At 32.4% G+C, this 18,097-nt stretch overlaps 1 protein-coding gene across 1 annotated transcript in view; it reads right to left on the reverse strand.

Annotated features, from left to right (window-relative positions):
• Nucleotides 1–18,097, reverse strand: part of Mctp (multiple C2 domain and transmembrane region protein) — a 487,710-nt gene that overhangs the window by 212,058 nt on the left and 257,555 nt on the right. The window contains 1 exon segment of the mRNA XM_068352315.1: nucleotides 13,031–13,139. Coding sequence (XP_068208416.1) covers nucleotides 13,031–13,139 — 109 coding nt within the window.

Here is an 18,097-nt window from a genome sequence, read left to right on the forward strand (position 1 = left end):
GACAATCCCAGTTCTGATGATAATCAGACTGGATGTGTTTCTGAAACACAAAATCCTATTTGACCTTCGACCTCTAGAGGAGGAGGAGGAGGAGGAGCAAAGGGAGGAGGAGGAGGAGGAGGAAGAGGAGGAGGAGGATCATCATCATCATAATTATTATTATTATTTTTATGATTATTAATATTACTATTATTGTTATTATTATTACTATTATTATTATTATTATTATTATTATTATTATTATCATTATTACTTGCTAAGCTATAACCCTAGTTCGAAAAGCAAGATGTTATAAGTCCAAGGGCTCCAACAGGGAAAATAGCCCAGTGAGGAAAGGAAACAAGGAAAAATAAAATATTTTAAGAACAGTAACAACATTCAAATAAATATCACCTATATAAATCTATACAAACCTCAACGTTGAGTGATATTTTCACGGAGAATTTCCGATTATAATTAGTTTTTTTTTTTTTTTTTTTTAACAGTGCAGGTCAGACAGCACACGGTAATGGTACAGTAATATTTCAACTCACTAAATGAAAAAAATAAATGGTATCCTAAGTACGAACAAGTACAGACTGAGTTGATGATTTTGGTTAATGCTTTATATAAGCCATTAAAATGAATCAATAAAATAACTAAAATCTTATGGTATACAGAACTACTACTAGCTATAGTTGTAGCCTTGATATCAATTACAACTAGGATTTAAACAATATGTATGATATTCCTTAAGCATACGCAATGTTAAAATAATTAGTTCTTTCAACTAATCCAATTTTCACTTCCATAAAGGCCTCTCATGAATGGCAGAGGCAAGGGACAGTGACATTGCCCTATCAAGCAGGACAATGCCCTAGAGACTGACCATACTTACATATGATCAGCGCCCAAGCCCCCCTCCACTCAAGCTATGACCAATGACTGCTAATGACTCAGCAGATAGACCTTATAGGCTCCCCTAAACCCCCCTTCCTTAACTTACAATGATGGTGAGGTTACAGCGACCAAAAGAACTGAGGATTTTGACCGGGAATCGAAACCCAGTGTGGCGTTCACCAGTCAGGGACGTTACTACATCGGCCACCACAACCCTAAAAATAGACTTTCTTTCTCCCTCTATTCCTCCGGGTCTTTCAACCCTTTCCTTCTATCGCTTTCTGGTACACTTCCAAATGGTCTTCCATCAATAATACCATCAATTCCTCCCTTTTCAAGGTTTCCATTTATTACGCCTTTATCAAATTTATGGCCGATTAACTCGTTCTCCCGAAGCTGTAACTTTTCTTATAACTTTCTTAACTTAGAAAATGCTGCAAACCTTCCAGGATATACTTAGCCATCTCATCCGTCACTTACAAAGGAAAGAGAGAGAGAGAGAGAGAGAGAGAGAGAGAGAGAGAGAGAAACTGAATAGAATAGTGTGCCCGAGTGTACCCTCAAGCAAGAGAACTCTAACCCAAGACAGGGGAAGACCATGGTACAGAGCCTATGGCACTACCCAAGTGTCGTCCTCCTAGAAGAGTTGCTTACCGTAGCTAAAGTGTCTCTTCTACCCTCAATATAATGTCAAAATTCGTATTTATATATTTGTAAAACGAAATATGAGGAATACATATAAATCAACATTATGAAAAAATAAGGTTCCCTGTCTTTTTCCTCTCGACCATCAATAATGGACGTCATTAAGAATAAAAACTAATTATTATTATTATTATCATTATTATTATTATTATTATTATTATTATTATTATTATTATTATTATCATTATTGTAATAAGTAGCTTAACTATCATTATTATTATTATTATTATCATCATTAATATTTTTATTATTATTATTATTATTATTACTACCTAAGCTACATCCCTACATGGAAAAGCAAGAGGCTATAAGCTCCAACAGGGAAAAAATAGCCCAGCGAGGAAAGTAAATAAGGAAATAAATAAACAATATGAAAAGTAATGAACCATTCAAATAAAATATCTTAAAAACATTAACTTAATTAAAACAAGATATCTTCAGTGTAAAAAATAGCCTTAACGAGTCTAACCTTAGGAAAACTTCAAGACCAAAAAGAGGATACCAAAAAAAGTTTGAATCTCACTTCAAAGAAGACTGAAGAACCTTTTCTGAGAGAGGAAGGTTATAGTGTCAAGGAAATAATGGCCTTCGAGTTTTTTTGTTCCCGGAGCTTTTCATACCAGACAAGTCTTGAACTTGTTCGCTTATAAAAAACCAAAAAATACTTACAAACTATTAATTTATTCCTCCATTGTTTCACATTTAGCTTGATTTAGTATAAAAATGTAATACTAATTTTAAACTATTTCACCGTCCTCAATAACATTTTCTTTATTGTTATGCTAGTGTACGCGACCCGTCAACAATTAAGGTTAAATTCTAAGATATGCACACACGCACCCCGATTTCACCAGGGTATGACTATTCCCTCCGCCCCCCCCCCATCCGAAGAATGGGGAGAGTTGAGCGTGACCAGGAATATATACTGTATGTATATGTATATGTATATGTATATATATATATATATATATATATGTTTCTGTGGGGGTGGATAAAATTTCAATATAACCTAAACATCATAAGAAAAGCTGAAATACATCACACACTAGAAAGTAAGGGCAATATATTTAAACAACAATTTACAAAATATGAGATTTTAACAAGTTTTCGTTATACGTCCATTATGAAATACACAAGTCACTTAAAGAAATTTTACTCCTCAACAATTTTCTTCAAAAAAAATCATGACATGGCAACTCGAAGAAATTCAATCAAGAGATTACCAAAATTATGAATCGGAATGAGAACCGATATCTGCTTCGTCAGCAATATCGATAACACACACATCAAACATTTTGCGGTTTCCAATTTTCGCGATAACTACAACCCTACAACTATTTTTGATATTGATATAACGAAAAGAAATTTCAAATATGAAGGGTAATGAAAGATATATATAATTCTATAACTCAAAACACAAACACCAAACAATTTGCAGCCCCCAATTTTCGCGAAAATTACAACCCTTCCAACTATTTCTGATATCAATTAAAATAACAAAAAGAAATTTCAAACACGACGTAACACGAAAAATTAATATAATTATATAACTTAAAACATACACCAAACAATTTGCCGTTTCCAATTTTCGCGATAATTGCAACCCTACCAACCATTTCCCATATCAATTTGAATAACAAAAAGAAATTTCAAATATGAAGGGTTATTAAAGATTAACAAAATTCTATAACTCAAAACACACACGCTAAACAATTTGCAGCTCACAATTTTCGCAATAATTGCAACCCTACCTACTATTTCTGATATCAATTGAATTAACAAAAAGAATATTTATAAATGAAGGGTTATTGAAGAATAATATAATTCTATAACTCAAAACACTTACACCAAACAATTTGCAGCTCCCAATTTTCGCGATAATTACAACCCTACCAACTATTTCTAATTTCAATTGAAATAACAAAGAGAAATTTCAAACAACGTATCAGGAAAAAATATTACAAATCTATAACAGAAAAATAAATCAATGGGCAAAGACCATCCACATTCTTGCCTTTGAAAATATCAGTAAAACTAAGTTTTCAGAACTAATGTATTATATAAAAAAAAAATAACTAAAGAAAACTTACATCTAAGCAAGAGTATTATCATCATCAAAATTATCATTATAATCCAAGCTACAACCCTAATCAGAAAATCACAATTCCCAGACTCCAAAAACTAACAACCTAAGGAAAACATGCGAATGTTTAAACTTAACAAGAATCAAAGACAAAAAAGGTGATGAAAAATATTAACAAAATATTATATGCAAACAATAGTAATGTTGTAATTCATAAATGCTATAAAACCCATTAATAAAATTACCATAACTATATAAAATACAATAATAACTACTACCAAAATGCAATTATCACTGACGAACTCTTGATATTCTACTATTTTAATGAGGTAAAATTTAATAAAGTTGCTATTGTATGTTATCCGTTTTGACAAACCGTCCTCAAGAGAAAAAAAAAAAAAAAGTTCCAAAACTCTTGAAAGAGAAGAGACATAAAACAAATGGATCAACCTGTTTGCTTTTCCTGCAGCCAACCCATATTGTGTTCTTCATTATGTTTCCCACCGTTACCCCTACATCAAAGGGTCGGTTGCCTGATGCGGCCTGCCCATTACCTTTGTGACGAGCGAGAGAAGGTTGTGAACTCAAAGGCAGTGTGAAAGCAACTGAGTTAATTTATTATAGAACACTCTCCTTTATATACAAAACCTCAAGGCAACAGGAAATTACATGTTCGAGAGACAGACAATGTTACATAAGAGAAACGCAGACATGTTTATTCTGGTTCTTTTTAGTGCGAGGGAAGAGCGAAGATACAAGCATAATATATACAAAATGAATTATGTACGATCGTGTGACACACGGTTGGTACACCTTCTATCAAAGTTATCCTGTTCCGCCATCCCTCTTCTCTCCATGTCATCCTTCATCGTATCTTGCCATCTATTTTTCTGCCTCCTCCTCGATCTCCTCCCCCCCAACTGGTTCCTCCCAAGCTCCCTTATCTCCCTCCCCATCATCCATCTTCAACACGTGCCCAGACCATTTGAATCATAACACTTTTATCAACTCGGTATTCTTTACTACGCCTGCCATTCTTCTCATAAACCACACCTGCTACTATACAGTGTTCATCATGATATTTAAGAATTTTATTTTCAGTTAAATTAATTTTGAAAGCCCATTTAATTGACTTGCCAATGTTACAATCACCCAAAAGTTAATTATTGCATAGCCTGTCATAGAGATATGGCAAATGAAAAATTAAACTGCCTGCCATTCTTTTCATAAACCTTACCTGATAATTGTGTTCATATTGATGGTTAAGAATTTTATTTTCAGTTGATTTGATTATAAAAGTACAGTTAATTAACTCCCCAATATTGCAGTGCACCAAGAGTTAATTAATACATAGCCTGTCCAAGAGATGTGGCACACGAAAAATTAAAATGCCTGCCATTTTTCTCATAAACCATATCTGATGATAAATTGTGTTCATCATGATTTTTAATAATTATTTATCAATTAAATTAATTTTACAAGTTAATCTAATTAACTTACCAATGTTGCACTAAACCCAGAGTTCATTATTACATAGTCAGTTCAGGATATACGGCACATGAAAATTACACTGTTTTTTGTAAAAAAATTAAATTTAAACCAAAAGTTTTACATGCAGAAGCGGACCTCAAAATCTCTGCAATATATTGCAGTAAACATGACCCATTAAAACCGGAAGAGGTAAATTATAATGATGCCTACATCAGCCAAAACATGAAGCTTTGAAAATGTTCTCTCTATTAAAATTTCTAGCAAAATTCATTAAAAAAAAAAAATTCGTGTACTGTAGCTTTTGGTTTATTCACATCTCGTTTCATATTTTCCTAGTAAATATTTACGAAAGGTTTTCAAAGCTACGCGAGCAAGATACATTTTAATGCTATCGCTAACTCTGTTCTGTATTAAAGCAGCAACGAGAGAGAGAGAGAGAGAGAGAGAGAGAGAGAGAATAACACAACTATATCATTAACGGCAACGAGAGAGAGAGAGAGAGAGGGAGAGAGAGAGAGAGAGAGAGAGAGAGAATAACATAATTATATCATCTCCGAATGGGTATTCCAACAGCAACACGAGGGAGAGAGAGAGAGAGAGAGAGAGAGAGAGAGAGAGAATAACACAATTATATCATCTCCGAATGGGTATTCCAACAGCAACGAGAGAGAGAGAGAGAGAGAGAGAGAGAGAGAATGACGAACACAATTATAGTATCTCGGAATGGGAGTCACAATTATATATATTTTTTTTTAATTTATTTACCAAGTAGGCCTATTAGAACCCCATACGATACGGAAGACCTTATAAATTTATATAAAAAAAAAAATGAACTAAAATGATATTCAATCACTTCAGTGTTTTGACTAAAATAATTATTTCGTACTCGGCACTAAAAAAAAAAAAAAAAAAAAAAAAAAAAAAAACAACATTCAGTTTGAGAAAGGATGGTTAAGCTATCTATTAACAGGCTTAACTGTGTACACGTGTCGCCAATATATATCACTCGTCATTTAAAAAGAAAAGGTACCTTTCAATTTTCTAGTCAAGGATGAGTAGCCAGCCAGTGAACGGGAAGAAACTCGATCACTTAACGTAAACGTAAAATAATAAAGTACGGAAGAATAACACCAGGAAATTTAATCAAGTTCAGAATAAACTCAAAATTGAAGGTGCAATCTTTTCCTTCAAAAACAAAACGTTACATTCCTTCAGTATCAAAAGAGAAAACATTTTCATGTCAACAAACATGAAAGAGGACACCAAACACAACCGTTGAACCGAGGGGTGGATTGTGAAAGACAAAGAAGAACGGAGAGAGAGAGAGAGAGAGAGAGAGAGAGAGAGAATACAAAATAACACAAATATCGTAACTCAGAAAGGGTATTCCAACAACAACGAGAGAGAGAGAGAGAGAGAGAGAGAGAGAGAGAGAAGAATAACACAATTATTGTAACCCAGAATGGGAATTCCAACAGCAACGAGAGAGAGAGAGAGAGAGAGAGAGAGAGAGAAGAATAACACAATCATTGTAACCCAGAATGGGAATTCCAACAACAAGAGAGAGAGAGAGAGAGAGAGAGAGAGAGAGAGAGAGTTGAACCATCTAGGAAACCTCAGACGAACCTCGTAAAAAAGACGGATGGTCACAAAAATCAAATAAAACTGAGAAACGAGTGAATTCCCCCCAGCTTGACAGAAGGAGAGGGAACAGACATGGAATAATCCAGCTTTTCTCTTGGTGGATTTCACAGTGGAACAAACTGTGGTCTTTGCTGGTGGGTTGAAGAAAAGTCATTTCTTATATCTAGGAGGAACAAATCTATATACGTAACATACATGTCCCCTATATAATAAAGAGCAAGTGTTTGTTTAAATATTATATACATACACACATATGTATGTATATGTATATATATATATATATATATACATATGTATGTATATGTGTATATATATATATATATACACACACACACACATATATATATATATATAGAGAGAGAGAGAGAGAGAGAGAGAGAGAGAGAGAGAAAACATGTACCTGTGAGTAATGGTCATCGCCATGATGTTATATTTGACCTCGCAAATTATTAACGCAAGCTGAACTGATTTGGAATTAAGGTACATTATTGACGGGGTCACTGAAATTATATGGCATTGAACAATTCCTAGTCTGGAAGTATATCCAGAAATCTGTTTCATTCGGATTTTAAATTGAGATTTAGCAATGGGACTTTTCTTTAAAGCTGACATAAGGTGGTTCAATAGGAGGGAGTCACTTTGAGGAAAATAGATATTCAGGTTCACTAATCTGTATTGGCAAAATCTGTAAATTTAAGTTATTTTATAATTAGGCTTATTTTTTATCTATGGTTCTATAATCAGCAAACCTTCTTCATAAATAATCAAAGAAATTGTAGCAGCAAAAATTGCAATGATCTGGATTTCGTCAAAAAAAATATTTTACATATAAAAATATCCTGCTAGAATCGCTTTAACTTTATAAATGTTTTTCTTCTTAAAAAGCAAATTTCTTTTTAAAGAAATAAACACATGCATTACTGCATAATTTTCACAATGAGAATTAACAATTTTCATCTCATTAAACATTTCAATTTACATTTTCAAAAGAAAATAAACACAACACAAAACACTACATCATCGTCACGCTACATATTGATTTAATCAACTTTCAACAACTCCGAATAAGGCTATTCAGCTTTCCAAATCACCTAAACGATCTTATTATATAAATACAATTATACTATTCGCACTTGTAGGAGTCCATTAAACTCTAGCAATAAACTGATCAATACCTTTGGACATTGTTTAGCTGCATTAGCAACTAGCAACCAGCCGTCAGCATTAAGAAACCAGCAACAAGCAACCTACAACCAGCAACCAAAAGCTGAAAAAATATCCAAAACAAAACAACATAGCCATTTTGAGATCAATGTTATTAACAAGGCAAAATCTACATCAAACGTTTAATGACAACAATGTTATTGTTCCATAACATTGTCTACCATTTATTGTTTTACTAGTGTACACGACCCGTCAAAAATGACAGCTAAACACATTTAGATATGCATACGCGCAACCCTTATCACAAGGGCATGACTACTTCTCTCCCCCTAACCGAGGGACGGGGAAATCTGAGTGTGATCGGAAAGAAATTATATACATACATATACATGTGCATATATACACGCACAGATATAAATTATATATATATAAATATATATATATATATATATATATATGTATATATATACATGTATATATACATATATATAATATATATATATAAATATACATATATATAATATATATATTATATATACATATACATATATATAAATATATATATATATATATATATATACACATATATAAATGTATAGGCCTATATATATATATATATATATATTATATATACACCAAAATCCTAGCTCTTTATTATATAGGGAAGATAATGCAATGTATAAAAAAGTCCACTATAACTTGTTTTTAAATAAAAAAAAAACACAACAGAGAGATGCAGCATTGTTTACTATATTGTCTACACGACTGTTGCAATGAACAAGACAACGTCGAACTCCCCTGAGCTCAAGCAAATTCGTTTTTGGTCAAGGGTACAACTACATGTATCAAGAAAATGAAATCTACCGGGCGCTCGAGATGAAACAGCTGATGGCAAATATATATGTAAATCTAGGAAATGTTACCCTTTCATTTAGATGAAATTCTTCTTTCATATGCCTAAACCTCATACTACATACAGAGTAACTTCTTCACTTCACCTTGACTTCGGACTTTCAACTTTTATATGTAAAATATTAAAAACTAGAGCGGCACTCAGTAGAGCGCTGACCTCCGCCGCGGCAGCTTATTTCTCGATCTTTGACCTTAACATGAATTAATTGGCATGGATTTTCATACACAAATATGAACTAAGTTTAAAGTCTCTGTGACAAGGATGTCCAAACCTATGGCTGATTACGTGAACTAAACATTTTGGTTAACCGTGACCTTGAACTTTGACAATGACCTTCCAAATTTTAATAAGTTCTAGATTTTTACATAAAAGTTAACCACCGAAAGTTAAATTACTCTACGATCAAAATTGTGGCCAGGAGGCTGTTCACAAACGAACACATACACACACACAAACAAGGGTGAAAACATAGCCCCCTTCCAACTTCATTAGCGGAGGTGAAAAACCGCCATTATCTTTCGTGTCATCTTCAACTCATTTGAAGATAATCTTAAGTATTTCTATTCCTCATCATCTGATATTCGTACCAAAACTTACACTTCTTCAAAATATATCAATTCAAGCAATACCACACGAATATAATTAACATGAAAATGACAAATAACGTAATTTAGCATAATAAATTTCCATCGCACGCAATTATAATTACGACACAATTATAATGTAATTACCCTATTTAGCATGATTGTAAAATTACGTCTCTTTGAAGGTCATCACTAACTACACATCAGCAATTACATTACCAGTTCAACGAGAATTTATGCCTCAGTTGTAGCCAGAATTAGAATAGATTGAATCCTGTTGAGAGAGAGAGAGAGAGAGAGAGAGAGAGAGAGAGAGAGCGAGCAGGAATCCTATTAAGATTCATATATGCGATTGGATAACTGGTTAAATGGAAGATTACCTTACAATTTAAAATCAAAATCATCATCTGAATTTGTATTATTACAAAAATAGAAAATGATATTAAGATTTGGCTACAGTTTTGAATTAAAAAAAAACTTAATTCTTAGTCAATTGTTATGCAAGTATTCTTTACAACAGACCTTAATAAAATTACACAAATCATAATTCTTACGTTATAGACTAAAAAATTGAGAATAGTATTAAATTTCATATTTGCAAACAATTATGCAAGTAATACATAAACCCATGAATAATGTGCTCAGCTCAAAATTATATTTACATGAAGTTATATTTCGAGGACCAAAACTTGCAAAACGCATACCTTAAAATTAAAAACAATGAATGATAGGTCGCCATAATTCTCTCCATTGTTTATATATGACACCCACTTGCACATTGTTACTGATTTGAAGATATCTTATATTAATAATTTTGTACTATTTCCTTTCCTCACTGGGCTATTTTCCTTGGGATTGTAACATCCTGCATTTCCAACCAGGGTTGTAGCACAGCTAATAATAAAAATAATTAAAGGGGCACTCAGTAGAGCGCCAAGCTCCCCCGCGGAAGCTTATTTCTCGACCTTTTGCTCAACCTTGACTTTTGACCTTAACATGTATTAATTGACATGGATTTTCATACAATCAAATATGAACCAATTTTGAAATCTCTGTGACAACGATGTCCAAACGTCTGGTTGATTACGTGAATTGCACATTTTGCTTAACCGTGACGTTGACCTTTGACATTGACCTTCCAAAATATAATCATTTCCAGCGCTTTACATAACAGTTAATCCCTGTAAGTTTCATCACTTTACGATTGAAATTGAGGCCAGAATGTTGTTCACAAACAAACACGCACAAGCACAAGCACACAAAAAGGGGGGTTAAACATAACCTCCTTCCAATTTCATTGGCGGATGTAACAGTAATAATAATAATAATAATAATAATAATAATAATAATAATAATAAAGCAAAAACTGCAAAACAACCACTACAAACATTTCACTGTCCAGTTTTACTATAAAATTCATACAAATACGCTATGCTAAGTACTCGGGTCCAATTTGCTCACTAATTTCCCAGCAAGCAATTATTCAGATCTCCGCTCCAGCTGGATAAAATATTGCTTCATGAAACATACATACCGATTTTCGAAAGGAGTTTCTCAAAGTTTAGTTTTAAAAAAACACCGACTCATAAATTCTGTCCTTTTTTTTTTCTTTTTAAATGAATTCCTTGTAAATCGTACCCATGAATTTAGACACAAGCGGGAGTGCTTGGCCAAGCAATCACAATTATCAAAACGATGAATTGCATAGAGAGAGAGAGAGAGAGAGAGAGAGAGAGAGAGAGAGAGAGACGCTAACTCCTCTGACCAACGAACAAAATATTTCATAATTCCAAGTACTTAACACGTCGTGTTACGGATTCTTAAAAAAGTTCATGCAGTCTAATGAGGATATTGAAGTGGACATGTATACCCCCCCCCTCCCCCCTTCCCTGGGGGGATGGGTGGGGTGAAATGAATGCTTGGCAGAAAAGTAAGATGAGAACGCAAGTTCTTTGGGTCTTCAAAAGTGCGTTTAATGAGATTACGCAAGAGGTGACGAAGTTGAAGAATCAATGGAATATATAACCCAAAATTCCGGGAGAAAAATGAACATAAAAACTTGGCGTATTTTAGAATTTGAGATAATTAACTTAAAAACTTGGCCTATTTTGAATATTTGAGAAAATTAACTTAAAAAATTAACATAAAAACATGGCCTATTTTTAATATTTTACAATGCTGGATGTTAGAGTAACGAATATATAACACAAGGTAAGCAAGAAGTGATGCCTGGTTATGTAAATCAAATGAATTCGAAAATAAAAATGTTGCATTTTATGAAGGTACTAGTGTATGCAACCAGTCAGTAACACCCAAATATCTAGGATTAGGTATGCACAAACATAGACTCAAGACCTCCCACTCCTTCACCTTTTCTAACTATAACCCCTCTCACCATGGTATGACTACTCCCTTGCCCCTTACATGAAGGACATGGAGAAACCGATTAATTATACGCCTGGCAAAGTCACTGTACGTGAACAGAAATATATATATATATATAAATATATATATATATATATATATATATATATCCAGACACTTGCTCTCTATTATATAAAGGGGATCCTCTGCTAAATCTGACTCAAAAAGATTCGTAGAAGCTCCTTTCCGAAAGGAGCAACATGAATTCCTAAGGCAAATAAATAATACATAAATGAATAAAATAATATATCAATAAATTGTAAAAAGTTTGTCAAAAGAAGACCGGTACAAATACATCTGGAAAGTTTCCTAAAAATGAAATGGACAACAGAAAAGAGTAAACCACAAGATGGAAGAAGGGAAAGACAGGAACAAATATGATAAAAACAAGATTTTTTAAAACCATACGAGAAGAAATTAAAGTAGAGGATATTCTATCATGTAAGAAAACAAAATGGACATGGGCAGGACATATAATGCGAATGACAGACCAAAATGGACATTGAGAATAACAGAATGGGTCCCTAGAGATTTTAAAAGAGGCAGGGGCAGGAAGAAAAGACGATGGATCGATGAACTAGGAAGTTTACAGGCGTTAAATGACAGAGAAAGATCATAAACAGACGTAGTAGAAGGACATGGCTGAAGCCTTTGTTCTTCAGTGGATTAGCAACGGTTGATGATGATGATGATGATGATGATAATTATGATGATAAGGATGATACATATACACACATTATATATACACATATATATGGAAAGGAAAACAATCGTTATCTTTAAAACAAATACCTCACATTAAGGTGATATATATATATATATATATATATACCTACAATTTCACAAGTGATTTCCATTTTAAAGCCTCAATACAGGTGACGTATGAATTTCAAACAGATGTTTGATATAGCGGTTGCAATGTAAACACAAGTACAGTTGGACACAGGAATTACTGGTACAACATTCCGAGGAAGTGCACCACGTCACAACCTTACTGCGCGGCGAGTTCCTGTGCAGAATGCAAATCCTCAGAACGATATGCGCCAGAAATTCCTGCATCCAACTGTACCTCAAAAAAAAAAGATAAAAAAATATATCTAATGTAAAAGAACAATGACTTTAAATCCCATGACCAATACTGACCTTTCTCCAGACACGGATCTTGTGCGATGGATGAGGTCAGAGGCGGATTTGGAGAATGACCTCCGCATGGACCCACTCTGGTGGCCATTTTCCTGACTGCTGCCCACGCCTGAAAAGAAACAGAAATTGGTAAGTCAAAGGAGGTTTACATAAAAGAGTAGTTGAAAATATTAATTTCATTGATTTGTATTTAGTTACGCACACACACACACACACACACACATATATATATATATATATAAATATATATATATATATATATATATATCTATATATATATATATATATCTATATATATATCTATATATATATATCTATATATATACATATATATCTATATATATGTATACCTATATATATGTATATATATATATCTATATATACATATATATATCTATATATATCTATATATATGTATATATATATATATATATATAGTATAAACACATATACATACACACACACACACATATATATATATATATACACACACACAAAAGCACACAAATATTGAAAAAATTATGTGAACCAACATTTAGAATCAATACAGTATTTTGACGATATAACAATACCCGATAAAGCAATTTTCACGATTCCTTCTCTAAAAGTGATTCTTTAACTTAAGATCCAATAAAAAAATAAAACATTGCGTCGTAAAAGAAGAATCAAACAGACTCGAAAAGATCCACCAGTAAGTAAGTCAAGAATATTTATAAATATATCTATAAAAAATCTAAAGGCTAATAAAAAATCAATATTAAACTTAATATCAACAAACATAACAACAACAACAACAACAACAACAACAACAATAATGATAATAATAATAATAATAAAAATAATAATGTTAATAATAATGACGTTTCCATGAATGAACAATCCCTTCCCTACTTCACACACTTGCAGTTACACACTCACATTAAACCTGTAAATATCTTTCTCCTAATATACGACCATTTTTTTTCTATTATAAATTTTCCACCACTCGCAATGAATGTAATTTCACAGACCATTTACAACCGATGGGCCCAAAGTTTTATTGAGTAGTGAAAAAGTAGGTTATCTTGAGAGAGAGAGAGAGAGAGAGAGAGAGAGAGAGAGAGAGAGAGAACGTTGTTCAATCTTCTAAGAGTGGGTTTGAAAAACATGCTTGAACAAATAAATTGCCCTTAATGAATTTTCTTAATTGACTAGAAAAGTGTATTTTCAATATTGACGTCAAACGAAAGTAACTGTGTAAATATAAAATTATGATAATAACTTCCATGAAAACCACAAATAGATCCTGTTTCTAAGAATGATTTTCTTTTTCATATGATATTGATATTGATATCTTCATTGGCCTTTGTTACAATAAAAAAAGAAAAGTGTTATAAACATTAGTAGTACAGCCCAAGTCCATTAAGCATGAAGCTTTTATATGGACCAAATATATCTAAGATAAGAAAAATAAGGACATGCAAAAGTTATTAGTCTAGTTGAAGACACACAAATATACGGGAGAGAGAGAGAGAGAGAGAGAGAGAGAGAGAGAGAGAGAGAGAGATTACCCAACTAAAACAAATAAATTGCTGAGAACTGAATGACACACTTGCACTACGCATTACTATCCACTCTTTGTAAAAAAGAAAAGAAAAGAAAAAAAAAACTGACTGACCAATACAATATTTAATATGGAAACAACCAAAATATGACTTCAAATTGTGTCCACCGCATAAAATGCACCAAAAAATGTGTATACGAAAATTATCAAATCAGCAAAACTACACAGCGTGTATTATGCAACAGCAATCAACATTTTACCACACGCTTTTATCAGTCCAAAATTTACAATTGATTAACATTCTAGCGTTTTTCTGGCAGCATTTGTTGTATATTTCCATGAGGGAAAATCATTGATCAAACTTGAATATGACAAATTATGCCATTATTATTATTATTATTATTATTATTATTATTATTATTATTATTATTAAAAATATAAATATTATAAATATCATTATAAATATTATTATTATTATTAACTATTATTATTATTATTATTATCATTATTTGTTAAGCAACAACCCTAGTTGAAAAAGAAAGATGATATTAGCCCAAGGGCTCAAACAGGGAAAACAGCCCAGTGAGTAAAGGATACAAGGAAATAAATAAACTATAAGAAAAGTAATTAAAAACTAAATAAAACCGTAACAATAAAATAAACTCATATATAAACTATAAAAACCTAAAAGAACAAGAGGAAAAGAAATAAAATAGAATAGTGCGCCCGATATACCCTCAAGCAAAGAGAACCGTAACAGGAGAAGGATCTAATTTAGTACTGTCTGGCCAGTCTAAGGGCCCAATAACTCTTTAGCGGTAATATCTCAGCGGGTGGATGGTGCCCTGGCCAACCTACTACATTGACACATTCAAGGCAAAGCTTGTTATTTCTGCTAAAATAAGAATTTAAAATAAAATTAAGTGTGTAAGAAAATAGATAGGCTGAATATACACAGGATTTGAATTTATCTCCTACCATGTCATTGAAGCTCAAATGTAAATCAACGGTCTGAGAAAGTAATCTGTTGTACAGTATACAGGAAAAGTGGTGGTACCTGAATTCAGTGATTTTCGTTCTAAAGTCCCAAACTGGAAACTCTCACATGCTTCACACTTCTTATAAGGCTAGGTTCCCGGGACGAACATTTTTGAAACTTCGCTCAAAAGATGCAGTTCATTAAGCATGATTTTAGAGAATTTACGCTATATTTATTTTATCAATATATCAGCTAGAATAGATCATACTGTATATACATCTATGAGTGTGATGCGAGTGAACTAAAAAAAATTAAAGTAACTTGTATTGTAAATTGTAAATTGACTTATAATTTGTTTGGGTTAGAGCTCTCTTGCTTGAGGGTACACTCGGGCATACTATTCTATCTAATTTCTCTTCCTCTTGTTTTGTTAAAGTATATAAAGTTTATATAGGCGATATTTATTTTAATGATGTTACTATTCTTAAAATATTTTATTTTTCACTTTTTCCTTTCCTCTCTGGACTATTTTCCCTGTTGGAGCCCCTGGGCTTATAGCATCCTGCTTATCCAACTAGGGTTGTAGCTTAGCAAGTAATAATAATAATAATAATAATAATAATAATAATAATAATAATAATAATAATAATAATAATAATAATAACTTGTAGTCACAACATTATTTAAAGTATTCATTGCCCAATGTATCTTTAATTTTATCAATTTCCACTGCTAATAAACACATTAAATAAAATGTAGCCAATTAACAAAATATACCCAATGGCAACCCATGGAAAAAAGATTTTCATCTGAAACCGTGCGTACTTTTTTTATCACTGGATAGGCTATATTTTGTTGACATTATTAGTATATTGGGTATATCCAGTCTATTGGTTATATTTTGAATTGGAAGGAAAATGAAAACTAAGAAATTAACTATTAAAAAATTGGAAATTTTAAAGGTTTACACGAATTCGTTAATTTCAAGTTAGTGTCAGCTACATCAGCAAATGTACTTACATTGCTTACGTACGACCAAAAAAATAGTGCACTAACATACACAAGAACAACACAATAATCAAGAAATTATATTAGATTAAGTATATATAATTTTTATTACCTGGAATGACTAAAATTATTTTATGTTTAATTCTGATACAGATTTTGAAACGTAGCATGTAACAAAATGGTGAAATTTATAAAACGTCCATGGTAGTACATAAAAGTTTAAAATTGAAGGATTAAAAAAAAATTCTTGGTGAATCAAATATAAAGTATGTTTTCTGATATATTTTCATTCACATAAAAAAAAAAAATTGTGGTCCTTGTTCTGTTGCAAATCAATAAGGGTACGATGTACCTCAGGGATCCACCGAACTTCTTTATGATTAAATACCTCAACTTGAATACCACAAAAGGCATTAAATACGTATGAAACAGTTACCTAAATATACTACATTAAAAAACATAAGACGATATATCTATTTGTAATATATATATATATATATATGTGTGTGTGTGTGTGTGTGGTAATGTATGTGCATATATATATATATATATATGTATATATATATATATGTGTGTGTGTGTTTGTGTGTGTGTTTATGTATGTATGTGTGTATATTATATATATATATATATATATAGAAGCGTGTGTGTGCGCGTGTATGTACGAATGTATGTATGTATGTGTATATATATATATATATATATGTCCATATGGATGAAGACTACATTCACGATAGCATATTTATATTGAAAAATAAATTTAATTTGATCTTGCGAAAAAAATTAGTCATACAGCTGACCGAGGAATGCCTGCCCTTTCTTCTCAATAGCGACAACGTAAAATATTCATGGCATGTAAAAGGACACACGTCTGCTTCCTCAAATCAACTGGCGGTCGGAAATATTTGAATTTGGAATTCCAATGCATTTCAGATTTTGCCAAAAATGTCTTGCATGCTGGAATTTCTTTCGCATGAATTCGTATTGGGTTGTGGTGGCCGATGCTGTAACGTCCCTGACTGGTGAACGTCAGACTGTGGTTCGAGTCCCGCTCAAACTCGTTAGATCCTTTAGTCGCTGCTAGCTCACCATCCTTGTGAGCTAAGGATAGGGGATTTGGAGGAGCCTATAGGTCTATCTGCTGAGTCCTCAGCAGCTCTTACCTGGCCCTCCTTGGTCCTAGCTTGGTTGGAGAGGAGGCTTGTGAGCTGATCATATGAATATATGGTCAGTCTCTAGGGGCATTGTCCTGCTTGATTGGGCAGTGTCACTGCCCCATGCCACTACCATTCATAAAAAGCCTTTAAACCTTTAAACTGAGAGGGACGTTGAATCCATATGGATAAACTGTAAAAATCTTAAAATCTTGAACAACTGGTAAATTACTGTTGCCTTTACCTACAATAATTTTAATACACTTTCAAGATCATGTTATAAATATAAAATCCTAACTTCTCCCTCTGAAATGCTTTCTCTATGGCTTATATATGAAATATGTATTTCAATGTTGTTATTATTGTTAAAATATATCTTATTA

This window comes from Palaemon carinicauda, chromosome 2, assembly GCF_036898095.1.
Source record: "Palaemon carinicauda isolate YSFRI2023 chromosome 2, ASM3689809v2, whole genome shotgun sequence".
Classification (NCBI taxonomy): Eukaryota; Metazoa; Arthropoda; class Malacostraca; order Decapoda; family Palaemonidae; genus Palaemon; species Palaemon carinicauda.